This window comes from Antedon mediterranea, chromosome 7 (assembly GCF_964355755.1).
Source record: "Antedon mediterranea chromosome 7, ecAntMedi1.1, whole genome shotgun sequence".
In the NCBI taxonomy this organism is placed as follows: Eukaryota; Metazoa; Echinodermata; class Crinoidea; order Comatulida; family Antedonidae; genus Antedon; species Antedon mediterranea.
The window spans coordinates 18639374-18657787 of NC_092676.1; the positions used below are offsets into that span (position 1 = coordinate 18639374).

The following is an 18414-nucleotide window of genomic DNA, read 5'->3' on the forward strand; positions in this document are numbered from 1 at the left end:
ATTGTAAGAATACAATTTTCTTCTATGCTGCCGGTATATCTTTAGTAGCACACATTTAATGTCCCATAATTTTAGTTTGCAGAATTTGCAGCCAAATTTCAGAATATACAATATATATATATTTGATCACATGAAAACGAGGAAAAAGACAGCAACAGGACCAGCATCCTGTAGACCTTGTATCTCAGTTCTGAAAACAATTCTGAATTCAACAACGGAGAAAAATACATGTCAAGTACTCACACCATTTGGATCCACAAGTTGTTTCAAGCTCATCCTTATTGACTTGTTCATGTGATTGTGGTGCACGTGGAGTGTTATGTGATTGTGGTGCATGTGCAGTGTTATGTGATTGCGGTGCACGTGAAGTGTTACGCGATTCCTGTTCAGATGAAGTGTGAAGCAATTGCGGTTCATATGAAATGCTTGGCAAAACCCTATTTCTCCGACCCAGGTGTCGTTGTCCTGCAAATGAAGGCTCGGGTTTAATCACGGCCACATTACCTACAGTTACCTTATGAGCCTCAATCGTTCCATTTTTTAACACCAGTGTTTCTGCCCTAACGTCTCTTATGAAAGTCACAGATTCATCATTTCTTTCCAAAAATTCAGAAACTTGCCAAGTTGTCATTATTTGATTATTTTGAAGGTAACCAATGGTTAGTATGTAATTTGAGAAGAAGTATTTAAAATTATTAGTAGAAAATACCAAAGTTCATTTAAAGTCTTATTTTGGATGAATTAATAAAATCTGGTCGAATCATTGGCATAATTCAAAGGCTGAAGCCCCTGGTTTTGGCAATCTAAGGGGTTCTCACACACGGGAGACATCGGTGAAGTCACCGGCAATTTATAGCGTTTTTTTCCAAACAAATTTTAATCCTGAAATTTTATTTAAAGGTCAGATTTACTTTACTCTGTGCCATAAACTTATAATTCTGACTTTCTGGTGTCAACTACTAAAATTGCGATAAAAAAGACAAAAAACACATGCATATACAATAAGGACTGTAAATATCAAAGTGGTAGAGTACTTGCACATCAACTTTATGTCTAACTACGGGACAGTAACTTCAGTAACTGCTGCCAGGTCTGTTGAATATAATAAACAGTCCAGTTTAAAAAAAAAAACTATTATAAACATACATAAATAAAGTTAAAATAGAAGCATTCATACTGTAAAAGTGTACCTTGTATTTTTATTTCTGAACTTCCACCAGTCTTTAAATGTATAAGTTTAAGCTATAAGTTTAAGCTATGAGTTTTGATCATTGATTACATTTTTTAGTGCAAAGTTCAAATATAGATTATTATAACATTGAGTATTAGAGTATGTTTTTGATAATGGACAAGATTACATGTCTAAATATTAGACATGCAATTCAGTTGACTTAACTATTTATAAAACTGACGGAATAGGGGAATTTTACATACAATCCCTAATATAAGGGTCTGTTTCTGCTACATAGCATTGAATAAACCGTTATTTAAAAAATATATTTTAGGCAGACCGCGGCAGTTCTGCTCAATTTCTGCTCCCAAAAAAAACCATTTACTTTTTTGGTTGGTTGTTAATAATGCATTGCGGTCAAACGTTCAAGATACTGCAGCTGTAAATGACCGTTATTTTGCAAAATGCCATTCTAACACTGAATCAATTTGGTGTTTTTACCCATTAATTGCAGGCTGCCATTTAACCGGTTACTGAAAATTTGTCCTGTTTCTGTCAAGAAATTTAGGTTAATTTTTTCACACGGTTATTATTATTTGCTCTCGGCAGAAAGAGGACCTAAATCATGTTTTTACAATGCAAATGTAGAGGACATCAAGTGGGATTTTAATTTGTTATCTTCCTCTTCTCGTGTAGTGTATGACAACATTTTGTACCATTTCATGGATAGACACAATGTCTATTCTATTATTATGGTTGCATAAATTTTTAAGAATGTAAAATATTATTAACATTTACAACATTTTATGTCATTTGATAGTAAATTGGTACACATTTGAATATAGCTTTGCACACTAGTCAGAGTATTGGCACTTGCATTGAAGTAACACTCAGAGTATTGGTGTGTATGCCATTTATGGTTGTGTAATTGGTTATAAGGCCTAATATTTCTTGGAATCTGAGAAAAATACTATACATACATTGTATTTTCTTTAAACAAAAATAATATACATAATAAAATCTGGAATAATGTCATGTTTTGTGTTGGGTGATTATGATTAGAATATTTTATTTGTTGTCGTTGGAATCTTTTTTATCTACTAATATCATTTTATTTTATATGTCTCTTTTGTAAGATCCTAGTGAGAAAAGTAGTCTAGCTGATGCCCATACCAGGTGCCCATAAATAATGCAAAATTATATTAGTATGTGGAATACGTTGTTTCATTCTGAATAAAAAAAATGTTAATGTGAACCTTGGTTGGGCTTGATGAAAATCTTTCATTATTAAATCAAAAACAAATCCACTCTCCATTTTAACTGACAGATCCAAAACAGACTTTTTATAAGGTCATCTGCAAAATAGGGCATGAGTCATGTGACCTAGTGATGACATCAGGACATCACAGCTGGGGGATATGCAGCTAGGTGTTAAATTGACAGGTGGAATTATGTTGTTTTTTCACTACAATCTGTAAAGTTGACATTTTGTGAAATATGGAAAGTGTGTTATGCATATGGATATATTTCACAATGTTATTTAATAATGTAAACTGTTAGTGTTACATTGTTTTTTTAAAGAAAATTCTTCTGTGGATGGAATATTTTAGAACAAAATAAGAAGGAAGATTGAATAAACACAAAAAAAACCCAAACAAATAAAATATTTCTTATTTGTTAAGTATACCTACATATAACCAGAAAAAAGAAATAATGCAGACTGTTAAAACATTTCCTGATTCTTATATCATTTTAATATTATCTATTCATAGAGGTATTAAACTAAATTGTTACAGTCAGTGTTCAAATAAAGAAAAAGGGACCATTGAAATGACTACATCAATCAATCAGATATGCCAGTTTTAAGTTGGGTCACCTACTCAGACTTGCATTGCCTACTTGTTGAGCATATCAATGCAGGCATCTATATATAAACATCCTTGAATGCATAAAGTTGAGACTTTTACCAAAAGTATTCATTGTATTACCATTAACATTAAAGTTTGATTTGATTTTTTGGAAGGTACCTTTTTCTTTTTTAATAAGCTATAATGGGGGAGTACGTTTTGATCTCTATCAGAGATCTGCTTAGTGACAAGCAGCCTGGTTCTTATGTCATCTGAGTCTATAAACGGTCTTAGTGCTTAGCCGTCTATAATTTGTGACGTAGCAAGTAGTCTTTATTATAGACAATTGCTATACCGTGATCTAACCTGTAAGCGGCCTTTAAAGTTAAAGCCTGTACTCGAAGGAGTCTTAAAACAGCCTTAACCCTCTGTTTCAGTTGCTTTTACGCATTATTTATCGTGAAAGACAACAGATTTTTTAAGTTTTAAGTGTTAAATCAAATAATAACAATGATTTTATTCTTATATAGGCCTAGAATAGATTTTCTCGCGTATAAATGTACGTACTGTTTCGATTGCGATTTGAACAAGTGTGAGAAACATTACCTTATTTGGTGTTCTACGCGTAAACTACACCCTCAATTTGTTACTTTAGCGACTATTTTATAGCAATGGTCTAACAGGGATGGCTTTCTTAAGACCATATATCTGATAAAGCCGGCTTTAATCGAGGAGTTAAGACCATCGGTTAAGACTGTTTTATAGCAGCCCGCTCCTGGGGTTTATGATGATGTCAAACGCCACCTTCGTTTTACAATAGCTTTATTAAAAAAATAAATGTTATAATCCCACATTAAAGATGTTCACCCTAAGGATAATGTTTTAGATTATCATTTTTATATATATATGATGTATGGTGGTCATTTTTAGAGGGTCCCTCTCCTGATTGCCATGATATACAATAGTTACCACTTTATCTGTATAATATTATCTCGTTGAACTTGAATACAGAGTATATACACAGTATATATCGACTTTTAAATTATATTAAACATCTCTTTCAGGTTGCAGAGCAAAGTAATCTGAACCCAGTAACTGTTGTCGATGGAGGGGAGTCCGAGATCCTTATCACAGAAAACGTCATTACTAACTCAGTATACCAGAATGTCCATGTATCGCCTCTAAAACACCCGGCAGAAGATAGTGTTTTGAAGAAACAATTTGATAGTGAGGTAGAGAGTCTGTTGTCATGGTATGATGATGTGGAGAATTCTATTCTTGGATCAGAGGCTCCTTCTGGTCTGGACGCAGATCTTAATCGACAGATCCAGCAATTTACGGTAAGTTTTTTAAAGATGTCAAATCTTCTAATTTGAACATAACAGTGGCGGATAAAAGATCAGTAAAAGAAATTTACCATAGAAATATATGACATTAGATTAAGTTCAACATACCTGATGATACACATTTTTTTCATCCATCAATTTTAGGATTTTGAGGAAGAATTAGAAGAGAGAAAGAAACGAATGAAAAATGTTACAGAACTTGGAAATAAACTTGTTTTAGCCAACAAAGAAGGTAACATTTATTTAGAAACAGTTCAAGAAATAAAAGAAACATACATTTACAATAACTTAAATGGTAACAATAACGTTGAGTAAAGTCACAAAAATTATGGGAAACAGTTCTCACTCATTACACAATGAATTTACCCTAAATAGATCAGTGAGAGTTAGACCACCACGATCAAATAATTCACGTTTTAGACTATCTTTTGTTCCAAATGCTATTCATATTTTTAATTCACGATTTAAAAGAGAAGTTTTTAGTTTTGATGCCTTCACTATTCATACCTGTACAGTATATTATAAATTTATTGTGTAATTTGTTTTATAAGTATTTTAAATATGTTATATATGGTCTTTTTATATTTATATTCTTGCCAAGGAAGACAATTTTCATAATGTAATTTTAATTATTTTATGAAGAATAACATTTTATCTTTCTATCTATCTATAAATAAGAACTCTTTCAGGGATTGGAAAAAGAATTAAAAGAACTTGTCAAATGACAAATCATTAGCTAATGTTTGTTTTATAAATTATAATCCTAAAAAAACTCATAAATTTTTTAGATATTTTAATTAACAAATGAAAAATTTAACTCTGGCATATTATGTTTGTATTTGAAAATATATTTTTTTCTACAGATTTTAAAAATATTTTAAGGTTTTTACAACATGTTGTTTCTGTAGACAATTCAGTACAGTGTGTTTGTTTACTTGTAAAACTTTATTGTAAAAAATAAGCACCTGTTTGATGTACATATCTACTGTCTGAGTGAGGTGAGCAGCTGCAGACAAGTGATGGTACAGGATCTTTACTACTGCAGTATTATAGCCTAGGTTACACATTACGTAAATGATCTGTCAATGTCAATTTTTACCCTCCTGAAATGGTAAAATAAATGCAGCATATATACTGCTCAGTAGAGGGCAGTATACACTAAAATTGAACAACATAAAGCTGATTATTATTTCATATATAATAATTTAATGATTATGCAACCTGAAGTATAATGATGATAATTATATGAATCCTCTTGATACAAGCAGAGAAACTCTACATAATTCAAGCTGAGAGACTCTAATTGATACAAGGTGAGAGACTCAAATTGATTTGAGCCGAGAGAGGAGGAAAAATAATTTTCTTTTTTGTCTTTAGATGAAGAAATCAAAGAAAACTTAAAAGACACTGTTGAAAATTTCATCGACCGTTGGGATGATATTTGCACCTTGCACAAAGAGCGAAAACTGCAGCTGGACAACGCTACTCTCCACCAAGAGTTTTTGAATGAATTGCATCTAGTGGAAAACACCTTGAGAGAGGTAGATGAATGGATGGAAGAGCAGGTACCAGGTGATAGTGATGTTCAGAGGTTAAAGATACAAATAGATGAGTGCCAAGTAAGTTTGCCAGACTAGATTATCGTTAAAGAGTTTTCAATTTGCCATGATCAAAGACCTACGCATTGATTTGTCATTGGTTGTCATCTGGATCTAGAAACCAGTCAAGATGTGTCGAGAAATAGAGTGAGGTAGCAAGTCTAAACTTAGTCTGGGTTCCAGACGGAGTTTTTATTTGTCTTAATATTAGTTAAAAGATAAATATTTTGGCACAGATGGCGTTTCATACGTATACTACTTGATTTTGGATACTCCGTCTGGGGAAACACGCACAAGTCACGTGGTTTGACACCAAGAATTCTTGGTGCATACGATTATCCGGTTGACTAGTTTCAGCTGCATGCGATTGGCTACTCACTCGTACACCGTGTAAATATTCATATTTCAGAATTTTAAAGACTCAACAACTAAGATGATGCGCATGCGCTATGTTACGTTTAGACAATGTGTACTTGGGTACATTTATGAAAGTTCTGAAGGCTAGAAATTATTTTATATGCCTAGTACTAGTAATCTGGTAAACATTTGATGGGATCTTTGAAACATGAAAACTCGTCTTGATATATGATAGGCTAGCTTCTCCGCAAATCAAACATTGAATGGATCATTTATTACGCGGAGATAATTTTGATTTAATTCCCACCGAGACCCCGTCCTGTTCTGTGTGGTGGTGTAGCCCTGTTGTGTGCCGGTGGTATGTAATGTAGGCCTACTTCATTGGCGTTTTATTTGGCAGGTCATACACGCGAGTTGAGTAGGACCTACGAAAGAGGCCTAGGCCAAGGACTAAACAATTAATAAACAAAACAACTTGGCATTACTATTTTATATTTCAACAGTCTCGATCGTACATTAAGCACTGGTAGGCCTACGTACTCGATCTCTTTCATTTTTAAACAAAATGATCATTGGTTGATTCGAAATCCATATTTACATACCGCCCGCCCCATATAGCCAAATACGGTATGATAACCTACGTCATTCTTATCGTATGTTTGCGGTCTGCAAATCGATTTCTATACGTGTTTCACAAGTCTGTATTTTCAGAAATAAAAACAAATAAATAAAAAAAAAAGATAATATACAGACTTGGGGCAAGTCTAGTCTAAACTGTGCACAGTGAATTAACATTACAACAATTAGTCCTAGGTCACAAATCAAAAGCTCCCTAATAAGGAAAACTTACTATACATTCCAACTTTTGAACTTTCTATTATCCCAAAGAGAAACTTCAAACAATGTAATTTGTTGTTTGTTTATTTAAAATTAAATGTTGTTTTTTTTTGCCTTTATAATTTTCTCTTTATTTTATATTCTCTCTCTATTTTTTTATCAATTAACTTTGTGTAAATAATTCTAACATTTATTTTATATGGACCCTTGGCAGGACAAGTCTGTGTTGACAGGGCTGGACAGACAATGAAAAAATACATCATTAATTTATTGTTTTGTTTTTGTGTAGAAAAAACATGAAGAAATGAGCTTACAACTACCTTCGTTAAACACAATCAACTCTCTGGCCACAAGGCTTGAAACTAAGAACTCTAGTTTGGTTCCTCTGGTGAAAGGCGACCTTAATATTGTCAAGGCTGGTTGGGAAAGATCAGAGGCAAAGCTAAAGACCCGCGAAAAAGAGCTGCAGAAAGTGTTAGAGAGTGCACCCTCCACCGATTACATAGAGGCTATGAAAGCGCTGCTGCAGTGGTTGGAGAGAGTAGATGAGGTGTTAAAATGTAAAGAGTTTTTAGTCTCAGACCAAGATACTATGGAAGACCAGGCTCAGAAATTTAAGGTAGATAACAAGTTTTAGAATAGAACGATTAGGCACCATTTGGTTTGTTATGATATTGGGGAAGCAGGGATGTAAATAATGTTACAAAGTGGTTTGAAAATCTCTTTCAGTGAGTGAAAACAGACTATACAGGAGGCTGAATGTGTATGAGGTTAATTTAGTTTTACGGTTTATAAATTTAAAATCATTACCATTATTGACTTGAAAGCATCACATGATTTTCATTTAAATTGGTTGTATTTGAATACTTATAAGTAATCTTGATTTAAGAAATTTAGGTTGTAGGTTTTGTCTACTTTTGATTACAATCATTCAACAATATTGAAACAAAAGTGAAATTTAACAATGTGGCCTTCTGCCAACATTAACAATTGAATGGGTGGGGATACAATTATTGTCTGTTACATTTTGACACTGTGAACATGTTTTTAATATGTATTTATTACTGAAATATCAATTATAATCTCACATATAGTATGAACACTTAATATTTTTTCTTTCTTATATTGATCAAATCAAACAATTTTTGTATTATTACAGGAACTTCAGTCAACCTTGAGTCAGCAACAGACAAACTACGATTACGTAACAAAAATGGGCCGTGATTTAACAAGGCGTTTTCCCGGCTCCATTTCAGCAACAAATGTTCAGGCTGACCTGGATCGTCTGCAAGCACAGTGGCGGGAAGTATCAGGCACGCTTGATGAAAGACAGGGTAACCTCGAGACGGCACTTGGGGAGTTGAAGCTTTGGCAGGTGGGTGTGGTCATGTGATTAAAAAAGATAGTTTGTTGGTCATGTGATTTAAAGGTTATATGACTGGTTGCACCATGCAATAATCAGATCTGTAATGCTGTAGTACAAATTGAGTAAACATGCATTTGTATTGCACAATAATGCACAACTGTTTTAACAAGATATCTTGGAAAGGACTTCCAGAAAGGTCTGGCGGTCCAGTATGGATTATGTGCACTTTAAAGAGCCCAGTGCATCTTCTGGAAGAGTGGGGAGTCTATAATATAATTATCTTATTTGGTGGCAGCTGTGAAAGTTGTTATAAAAGTGTATTTTACATCTAGTCTTTCACTGATGGTTGTCACTGTAGAACATTAGAAATAGAAAACCATATATACCATACTACCTACCTGCCTTGTCATCTGCCATTTGGCAGGTCCATGACAGTCTTCTTTCTCCATACTTTAGTGCTTCTTTTAGTTCTGAATATGTATTTTATTTTTTAACCTATCAAGCAAAGCTATTCTTTTCTTTCCTTTTTTTCATACCATACCATACTAAAGACAAGATTTTGTGCCTTCCTAGTTTTGGTAACTAAGGATCATACATCACTCCAAACCTTGATCTCAACATATCATTTCCACTTGACTATACTTTCTGATAGGGGCTTTTAAGTAGTTTTGTTTTCATAATAGGATGAGGTTAATGGCCTTAAAAGGTGGATGGAAGATGTTAATAAATTCTTGTCAATTGAGGATATTGCTGTTGGTGATGCTGCGCTACTACAAGCTCAACTTGACCAAAATAAGGTAATATACAGTACATTGTTGAGTGGGAACTTGTTTGCCTGTGGAATGGGAATCTTTTCTGCCTGTGGAATAATGGGAATCTTTTCTGCCTGTGGAATGGGAATCTTTTCTGCCTGTGGAATGGGAATCTTTTCTGCCTGTGGAGTGGGAATCTTTTCTGCCTGTGGAGTGGGAATCTTTTCTGCCTGTGGAATGGGAATCTTTTCTGCCTGTGGAATGGGAATCTTTTCTGCCTGTGGAGTGGGAATCTTTTCTGCCTGTGGAGTGGGATTCTTTTCTGCCTGTGGAGTGGGAATCTTTTCTGCCTGTGGAGTGGGAATCTTTTCTGCCTGTGGAGTGGGAATCTTTTCTGCCTGTGGAATGGGAATCTTTTCTGCCTGTGGAGTGGGAATCTTTTCTGCCTGTGGAGTGGGAATCTTTTCTGCCTGTGGAGTGGGAATCTTTTCTGCCTGTGGAATGGGAATCTTTTCTGCCTGTGGAGTGGGAATCTTTTCTGCCTGTGGAATGGGAATCTTTTCTGCCTGTGGAGTGGGAATCTTTTCTGCCTGTGGAATGGGAATCTTTTCTGCCTTTGGAGTGGGAATTTCTATTACCCGTGGAGCGAGATATTTTTTTTCCTGTGATATTTATACAGTATTACTATTTACTTCTTAAAGATTTTTGTTTACTTTCGTTATTTGATTTAAAAAAGAGATTATATTATGCTCTATTACTAAACAGAACCCAGAAGTGGTTGTATAAGCCAGACTCTTTTTCATCTTTCTCTATAGATTAGATTAAAACTTAAGGTCGAAACAAAAGTTCTAGCTGCCAAGACACACTTTATCTTTTATATGTTTATTGAAGATTATAAACAAAATCACTTTTCATCACAGAGTGATGACCTATTTTTATTGCCAAATAACCATTTATTTAAAAATAGATTTAAAAAATAAAATCATATGCTTTGTGCTCCCAAAATGGAGTAATTGGTTAAGCATGAATTGAACTCGGGTAGTAAAACAATTTCTGAGACTTTAAAACTTTCAAAATTTCTAGATGACCAGTTTTAGGAGAGTTGACTGTAACTTTCAGTTTATAAATGTCATATTTAGAATTCCATTATAAAGTTGGATCAACCATCTTATCCTTTACAATTATTTTATAATCATTTAAAATCACTTTATAATCCATTCAAACCAACTATGACCGTTTTTTAACCCAACTAGGCTCTGCATACTGACATCGGTACATTACAACTGAACACAAACAGTGTGAACGAACTGGGAAAGAAATTAGCATCGACCGCTGAACCAGAGTTTTCTGCGAAAATGGAATCAGACCTTGACAAACTTAATACGGAATGGTCCAGGATATTATTGCTGACAAAAGAACAACATGAGAGTCTTGAGTTGGCTCAGGCAAACCTGATGAAACTCCGAGAGGATGTGGAAAAGACGAGAGAGTGTATTACTAGAGTGGATAAAGACTACGGCCAGCAGAATGTTTCTGCGATAGATTCAACAGAAATTCAGAACAAAATAAAAATATTCAAGGTAAATAAAATTATATCCATAGAATGATTATTTTTGTAAAATATGTGATGTATATGTAATACTGTATATACAGTAATAATATATAATATTTTGTTTGTTTTTATTGTTTTCTTCTCCATGTTTGGAGCTTTTGAATAAATTTTATAGTTCTTAAGTTCTTAATTACTTTATTGTTGAAAGTTGGTCAAATTTGCCATCTTTATTTAATGCTGGCAGTTTCTGTATTATTTATTCTGTTGACTTTTCGTTTATTTGTTGTAATATAACCGCTCTAAAAGTTTGTAACTCCCTCTGTTCCAAAGTGTCTTAAGTAAATACATAAAATTGAAAGATAACACATTTATGGGATGTTTTCAATTTCAGCTGGGCCAGGAGGAATTAAAAAACAAGAATCCATCCCTTTGGCGTTCTCGACATATGGAGATAATAAGCAAGGCCTCACTATCTGCTAATGATAATCTCAATTCAGAGCTCACAGGTTTGGAAGAAGCATGGAAACTAGAAATGGATAAACTTGAGTCTAAATGCAAGGTTAGTCAAGGTTTTTTGGATATATTATTTAAACATTTTATCCATGTCAGAATTTATATTTTAAGTATAATAAACTTTACGAGACAAAATTATTTATTGTCGGTTTAACAACGAGGTACAAATGAAATTTTGTTGGTTGGTTTACATTTTGATTTAAATACAATTATACAATGAATCTAAAGAGATCTAATATGAACTTTAACTTTTTTAAATATGCAACACTGTATGTTGAATATGCTGTTACATTGTTTAGCATAATCTACCTCAAAGGCAGAATTTTTCAGAAGTAAACAAAAATTCTGTAAATAAAGAATGTAAAATATTGTAAAATTAGGTTTTATTCAGATATTACTGGTCTGGATTGAAATGTATATAAATGATAATTATTGTTCTCCATTTTTCATTCAGATTCTTTCTCAGGCTGCTGACAACTGGAAGAAGTTGAAAAGGTTGTTGGCTGAAGAGTCTACCTGGATGGATGGGTTCTCCAAAAAGCTGGACAACCCGTCAGCCAGCTTGGATGCTGAAGAAATATCGGAAGAAATTGATGTAGGTTTCCTCAGGATAATTAAAAGTCTTTTTAGATAACTTCACTAAAGCTCTGTCTACACTATCGAACTAGTTTGACATAAAAAGTTTGATGTGCCCAAATATGGTAGTGATATGTCAAAATATTGTATTGATATCCATATATGATATAATTGTCCATATGGGCACATTAAATTTTGTTGCTGTATAAAGTTTAATAGTGTAGACAGAGCTTAATTAAGAGTGTTGTTTTTAACAACCTATCTTGTAAATAATAGATAGAAATCCAGGTGCATTTGTGGGACCTGAAATTTGTAGATCAATCATGCAACATAACTTGAATGATGGTTTACTACAAATACAGGTGGCCATAGATGGCAACTAAAAGTACATGTGTAGTACTAAATTATTACCAGTGAGGTTTCATTTATGTGTCATTTATCTATGTAATAATATATGTAATACAATTTTACAGGTACTAGAATCATCCCTACAAAAACATGTTGTTGAGTGCAACGACCTGGTGAACAATTTGGCGCGTACCCTGACAGAACAAGACATAATGGTTGCAAATGTAGAGCGAGAAGTTCAGCAATACAATATTCGCTCTGAAGAAGTTACAAAGAGGGTTAGCATTTGTTTAGTTATTTCATGTTACCTTGCATAACATTTTTTATCTCATATGGCTTAACAAAACATTTCAGAAATAATGGGGAAACTCCTCTTTGAAATTTAGTACAGTTCAGATTTTACCATGTTGTTATATTTGTGCAGTGTATTTGTTCTAAAGCACTGTCTACATCCTAGTTTGACAAAAAGAGTGTGATGTGCACAAATATGGTAGTGATATGCTTAAATATGGTAGTGATATGACACCATGTCCATATATAGGCACATCACATTTTTTATAGTGTAGACAGACTTTACCGGAGTGAATAGTGTTCTCATGACTGTTAATAATTACTGAGTTGGAAATCTGTTTAGTAGTTGGTGTCTAACGGTCTTTGGATTTATAAATATATATAATTGTTTCTCTGGCATTTATTAGGCTAAACGAAGGCAAGCAACACTTGAAACCAATGTGCAGTTACTTCAGAGGTTGGAAAGAGACATGTTGTCTCTGCAGAACTGGATCACCAATGTTGACAAGACACTAAATGGAAGACTTACTTCGAAGATATCAGCTTCTGATGTCCCTGAAGAATTTGAGGTTTACAACAATTGCACTCATTTAATTACATTCATTCATTCTTTAAATACCTTTCTGTTCTTTCATTCTGAAACCTGTTTTCTGAAAAATAAACAATAATTGTGTTTTTTTTTATTTATTTGTTTTATTTGAAAACATACATTAAAATATGTCAAAAAAGGCTAAAAACGTCCAATGCCTTGAGCATGGGAGGGAGACTTAGGGTTCTTAAACCAGAGGCCTAACAATTACGCCACTGTGTAGGGTAAGATGTTAGTTGTGCTTATTTATACTCTCTTCCTGCTGATTGAATGATGAAGTTGTCAGTAGTCAGAAAACTTTTTTCAGTTTAATTTGATGCCAGGATTCATTACAACTTTTTTTTGTTTATTTCAGCAATTGAAATTAGAGTTTGCTTCAAGAGAGAATGATTATGATGACATTGATAACCGAGCACATGGACTCATGGAGCAAACTCATGAGGGCGCCTCTCATCGGATGCAACAACAGATTGACATGCTTAGGGTAAGAATGAGAAACTTGTTAAAAAATCATAATAAGTGAGAAGAGTATTTAAAACTGATTTTTAAATCTAGGCAGAAACAAATCTCAAATATTTTGTTTTTAATTTAATGTATTTCTAGGCCTAATACAAGACCATAAATAGTACACCGGTATACCATTTTGGATAGTGTACAAGTTCTTTATTGTGCACATAAGCAATGTATGTTCATGAGACCAATGGCTTTACGTCATATCTGTAGGACAAGAAAATTAGCATAAAGTATCTGGCCTAGGATACAAGGACTATGGCACAGACAGGCCTCAAACTCATGCCTTATACATGCTAATCTACCTTTATGTAGTGTATGAATTGTCAAAATGAAAAGATACCCAAGAATCTAACCTGTTATAGAGTAATTAGTCAAAAACCATTATTTTCATGTCTATAATTAGAAAATTCTTAATTAATTGAGAAAAGTACAATACTTGATAAGGTATACTGTATGTGTTTTTTCCAAACAGAAACACCTTGATGAATTGCAGTTTAAATTTCGAAAGTTCCAAAAACCAGCGGACTTCGAACCAAAAATGCTGCATGTTAAAGAAATCCTAGAACGTGTCAATGAAGGAATAAAGGTCCTTGACCTTAAGAACGGTGAACCTGAGGTCATTCAAACACAGCTTGATGCCTGCATGGTAATTAATTCATTATGTAAATTGACAGTATATGTGTGATTCCTATCATCTCCACAGAATTGTATCATCAGCCTTAGGCTAAAGTTATCTAAGATTTATAACTTCAATTGATTATGAATATTAGATAAGCTGGACTATTAATTATGTAGCAGAGTTCAAAGTTGTTTGAACACATTTGGTGACATTCACTGAATAGTTTTTATGATTTTTAATTGGTATAAATGAAATGGTAATGTTAAGAGTGTTCTATCCAGCCTGATTTTAACTAGCGTTCACCCAAGAAACCGCTGAATACCCTGAAAGTACTGACCATACTTAAATTTGTTGACACCCACCTCTATACTTTATCTATATCCCTCAATAATTATTAAATAAGATAAATAAAACAATTGAATGGTACAGAACAGTACAGCATTCAAACTTTTGTAAAATTCCTATTAATGGGACACCTTCAGGACCCAAAGAAGTATCCCCTCAATAGGGGTGTCCCCTGTAATAGGGGTTAACCGTTACATAGATCCCCTCACTAATTTTATAAGAAAGTCTCTCCTGGTGAGTATATACATTTTAGAGAAGCTCCAATCCACCCAGTGATATACTTGGAATTAATTTTTAAACTGTTAAGATGAGGAAATTTGGGATTATGGAGACATCCTATCATTAGCCTATCATTTTTATTTTTGTCATAAATTGTTAGGGTTTCTACAAGACATTAAGTGAAGTGAAAGCCGAGGTAGAATGGGTTATTAAATCTGGCCGGAATATTGTTGAAAAACGTCAGCTAGAGAATCCGGCGGAGCTCACGGAACGGCTAAACGGATTAAAGCAACTTTATAACATTCTTGGAAAACGAGTAACAGAAGGAAAGCAGGAGCTCGAGAAGGCATTGAAGCTGTCTCGCAAACTTAAGAAAGAGATGATAGCCCTCAGTGAATGGATGAAGAGCGTTGGCGATGAATTGAATCGACGAGAATCGTTAAACAAAATCCCAGATGATCTCAAAGAAGAGCAAGAATGGATGGAGGTAATATTGTTATATACCGTAATTTACACACTATTATTTTTGTTGGATACTAATTGAAAATATTAATGTCATTGAAGGAGTCACGTTTCTTACAAAAAATACCAGAATGCCAGACTATTTTGTAAATATTTCGCCATCATCTTTACCGTAGCATCTGAGTATAGTCACAAGTATTGGTCACATTTTATGTAGTTAAGCTTCCCAATTACTTAAATTTGAGTTCCACATGTTTCATTTATTGAAAAGGAGTTAATATTGATTTTATGGATGACTGGGGAAAAAAAATTTAACATTGCAAAAGAAGCGCCATTACCCTAATTGTCTTTAACCATTTTATGTGCAAACAAATATAGTTGTTGCTAATGAAAATTTGTGGAATGCCACCCTTTGCGCTTACTCACAAATACACATACAACAATTAAATACATTTGTATTATTCAGAAACTGGAATTAGAATCTCGAAAATGCAAGCCTAAATTAAAAGAGATGGGAGATGTTTCTGCGCAATTATCACGACTCAGTAAGTGTGACACGATAATGCCGTTACAAGAGGACGTTACGCAGCTGGAGAAACAGTATGCAGACTTTACAGAGAAGATTGTGATGCGACAAGATGCTATCAAGGTAAGGAAACTAGGTCACTAGGGTTTTTGCTTGTTTATTGTTATTTTTGTTTTGTGTTGATTGGACACATATAGGATTCATGTTTTTGCCAGAATCTTTTAATACAATGGAAAACCACTTATTTTCACTGTTACGATTCTTCCATTTGTTTCGGCCCTTATGATCGATCGAAAGTGGGTGAATCACAGAAAAAAACCAAAATATAAATTTGCACGCAATGTATGCTGGTATATTAGCAGGCCACTTAAGTTTATTAAAATCGGCTTATATTTCACATTTTTACCATTTATAGACTATTATTGCAAAGCCTATATAGTATTTAATTTTACATAAAATGCTTGTGAACTTAAATTAAATGTAGGGAACGTGTCTTAATAATAAGTATTTTAAAATCGTTGAATCGTTACTTCCATTACAATTCATTGCATAAAAGTCATTAAGATCTAAATGTCTGTAATAATGTTTTGAATTTTATATGATATGTTTTATTGATTAAAAATCTAATAGGTTTAAATGGTAATTCAGAAATTTCACAAAATTATAAATAATGTATATGTATACTATATTAATGTTTATTGAGGATTGTACAAAACATAAAATCAATTCTTGGAATTGCTTTATTATTCGGTACGGTATGCAATGATTATTGTTAGAATTAAAATAAATATATTCACTTAAATTCTAGTCATTATTCTGATCTTGTTGTGAAGGAGAGATAGCTTCGTGCGCGTCATCACTTGCGTTCGCAGAACAGACGATGCTGATATTGGATTTCATGCGGATTTTTGTGCCATATGCGAGAAAATTTGTTTTCCTACACAAAAAAAGTACTATTACACAATTGTTAAATAGTACTGTACATAATATTTCACGCCATGTGACTCACAATCATCCAATCAAATGACAAGAATTTATTTAGATGTTATATAATTACAGTTTAGTCTTATGTTGTAATATTTTAGTATATAATAATAAATGAATTTCTCATTCTATGACCAAGTTGTGAGGCACAATTCCTACAGAAAACATTTGAAGAAATTGTTCAGTAATTTGAAAGAAACTGTACAGAACCTAGTCTATATACTTATTTTTTTCCCAGAATTTCACAATTTGCCTTTTTTTGTTCCATTGTTTCATTCATTTGTTTCATTAATTGGTTCCAGGATCATCAGAATCGCATCAGTACATTAAAAGTCAATGTCACTAGCATCCGAATGTGGTTGACAGCTGTTGAGAAGTCACTACGTACATCTGATAGACTTTCACGTGAAGATAAAGCAGCACCAGAGGAGATCAATAAATATAAGGTATATAGTAACTAAACAAGTGTATAAATAGTTGGATATTAGGGAGCCTTTGATTTGTAACAAAGAACTTATAACACAAGAATCTCCTGTTCTTCAATTTGCATTCAAAACACAGTATCGGAAGTACAGGGTTAAAAGGTCAAACTGGGCGACGCCATTTCACAGCATGGAGCAGCGCCCCCTCCAAACTAGGAAGTCAATTACTCTACCCCCCTAGAGTATTAGCAGATCCCCTCTATGATTTTGACTTTCTAATTTGATGCGGGCGCCCTACTCCTCAGTCAATTACTCTATCCCCCCTAGAGCATTAGCAGATCCCCTCTATGATTTTGACTTTCTAATTTGATGCGGGCGCCCTACTCCATGGCTCACAATGGCGCCACCCATAGCTCTATTCTATCCCACAATGCCTTTCGAAATTGTTACGGGCTTCGGATGAACAGGAGATTCTTGTGTTATAAGTTCTTTGTTTGTAACGATGACAGGACCTACGACCTACGTATATTGTGTCATTGGTAATTATCTGGACATAGAATCAAAATGCGTTTGATGAGTAAATAGTCAGTCATTGCTAATCAAAAGCTCCTTTATTGTCATTTAATCATAGCTTATCAACAAAGTTTGCGTTGTTGTATAAAGAAATGTCTCTGTGTGGTATTCCACCTTTTGCACCCAACCCTCAACACTTGTATTAATGTAGGTATACCGTAACCCCACTCAATAATTGCAACATGATATTGGACCCAATTATCTATAGGAGATACATAAAAACATAATCAAATGTAAGAGATCTCCTATAAATTAAGACACTGTTGAAGAAGACATATAGTAGAAAGGCTGTTTGAGCATCAGTATAAACATTGTAGAATACAGTACAATTGTTATTTATAGCACAATGTTAATTTAAAATTTGAGTTGTTTTATTTTTACAGAAACTACAAGATGAAGCAAATGAATTGGTCGTACGAGTAGAGGAGACTCGAGATGAAGCCATGGAATTGATGCAAGCTGGGGGCGAAGGTCGCAGAGTTGTTGAGCCAGAACTCATTGCATTAAACCAGAAATGGGAGGAAGACTGTAGAAGAATTAAGGTAAAGAGAATTCAAATTTTGTGTAGATTAAATTCTGAGAAACAGGATTGATGCAGTGTCCTCCTT

General features: G+C 33.7%; 1 protein-coding gene across 6 annotated transcripts in view; it reads left to right on the forward strand.

Moving 5' to 3' along the window:
• LOC140055621 (dystrophin-like) overlaps positions 1 to 18414 on the forward strand; it is a 208816-nt gene that overhangs the window by 73534 nt on the left and 116868 nt on the right. For all 6 annotated transcript variants that reach the window (XM_072100960.1, XM_072100959.1, XM_072100961.1 and 3 more), the window contains 17 exons: positions 4083 to 4358; positions 4509 to 4596; positions 5742 to 5983; positions 7446 to 7775; positions 8316 to 8531; positions 9206 to 9319; positions 10528 to 10854; positions 11218 to 11385; positions 11794 to 11934; positions 12389 to 12541; positions 12962 to 13123; positions 13499 to 13627; positions 14129 to 14302; positions 15000 to 15326; positions 15768 to 15950; positions 17114 to 17257; positions 18190 to 18348. In XM_072100960.1, coding sequence (XP_071957061.1) covers positions 4083 to 4358; positions 4509 to 4596; positions 5742 to 5983; positions 7446 to 7775; positions 8316 to 8531; positions 9206 to 9319; positions 10528 to 10854; positions 11218 to 11385; positions 11794 to 11934; positions 12389 to 12541; positions 12962 to 13123; positions 13499 to 13627; positions 14129 to 14302; positions 15000 to 15326; positions 15768 to 15950; positions 17114 to 17257; positions 18190 to 18348 — 3333 coding nt within the window. The remainder of the gene's footprint in view (positions 1 to 4082; positions 4359 to 4508; positions 4597 to 5741; positions 5984 to 7445; positions 7776 to 8315; positions 8532 to 9205; positions 9320 to 10527; positions 10855 to 11217; positions 11386 to 11793; positions 11935 to 12388; positions 12542 to 12961; positions 13124 to 13498; positions 13628 to 14128; positions 14303 to 14999; positions 15327 to 15767; positions 15951 to 17113; positions 17258 to 18189; positions 18349 to 18414) is intronic.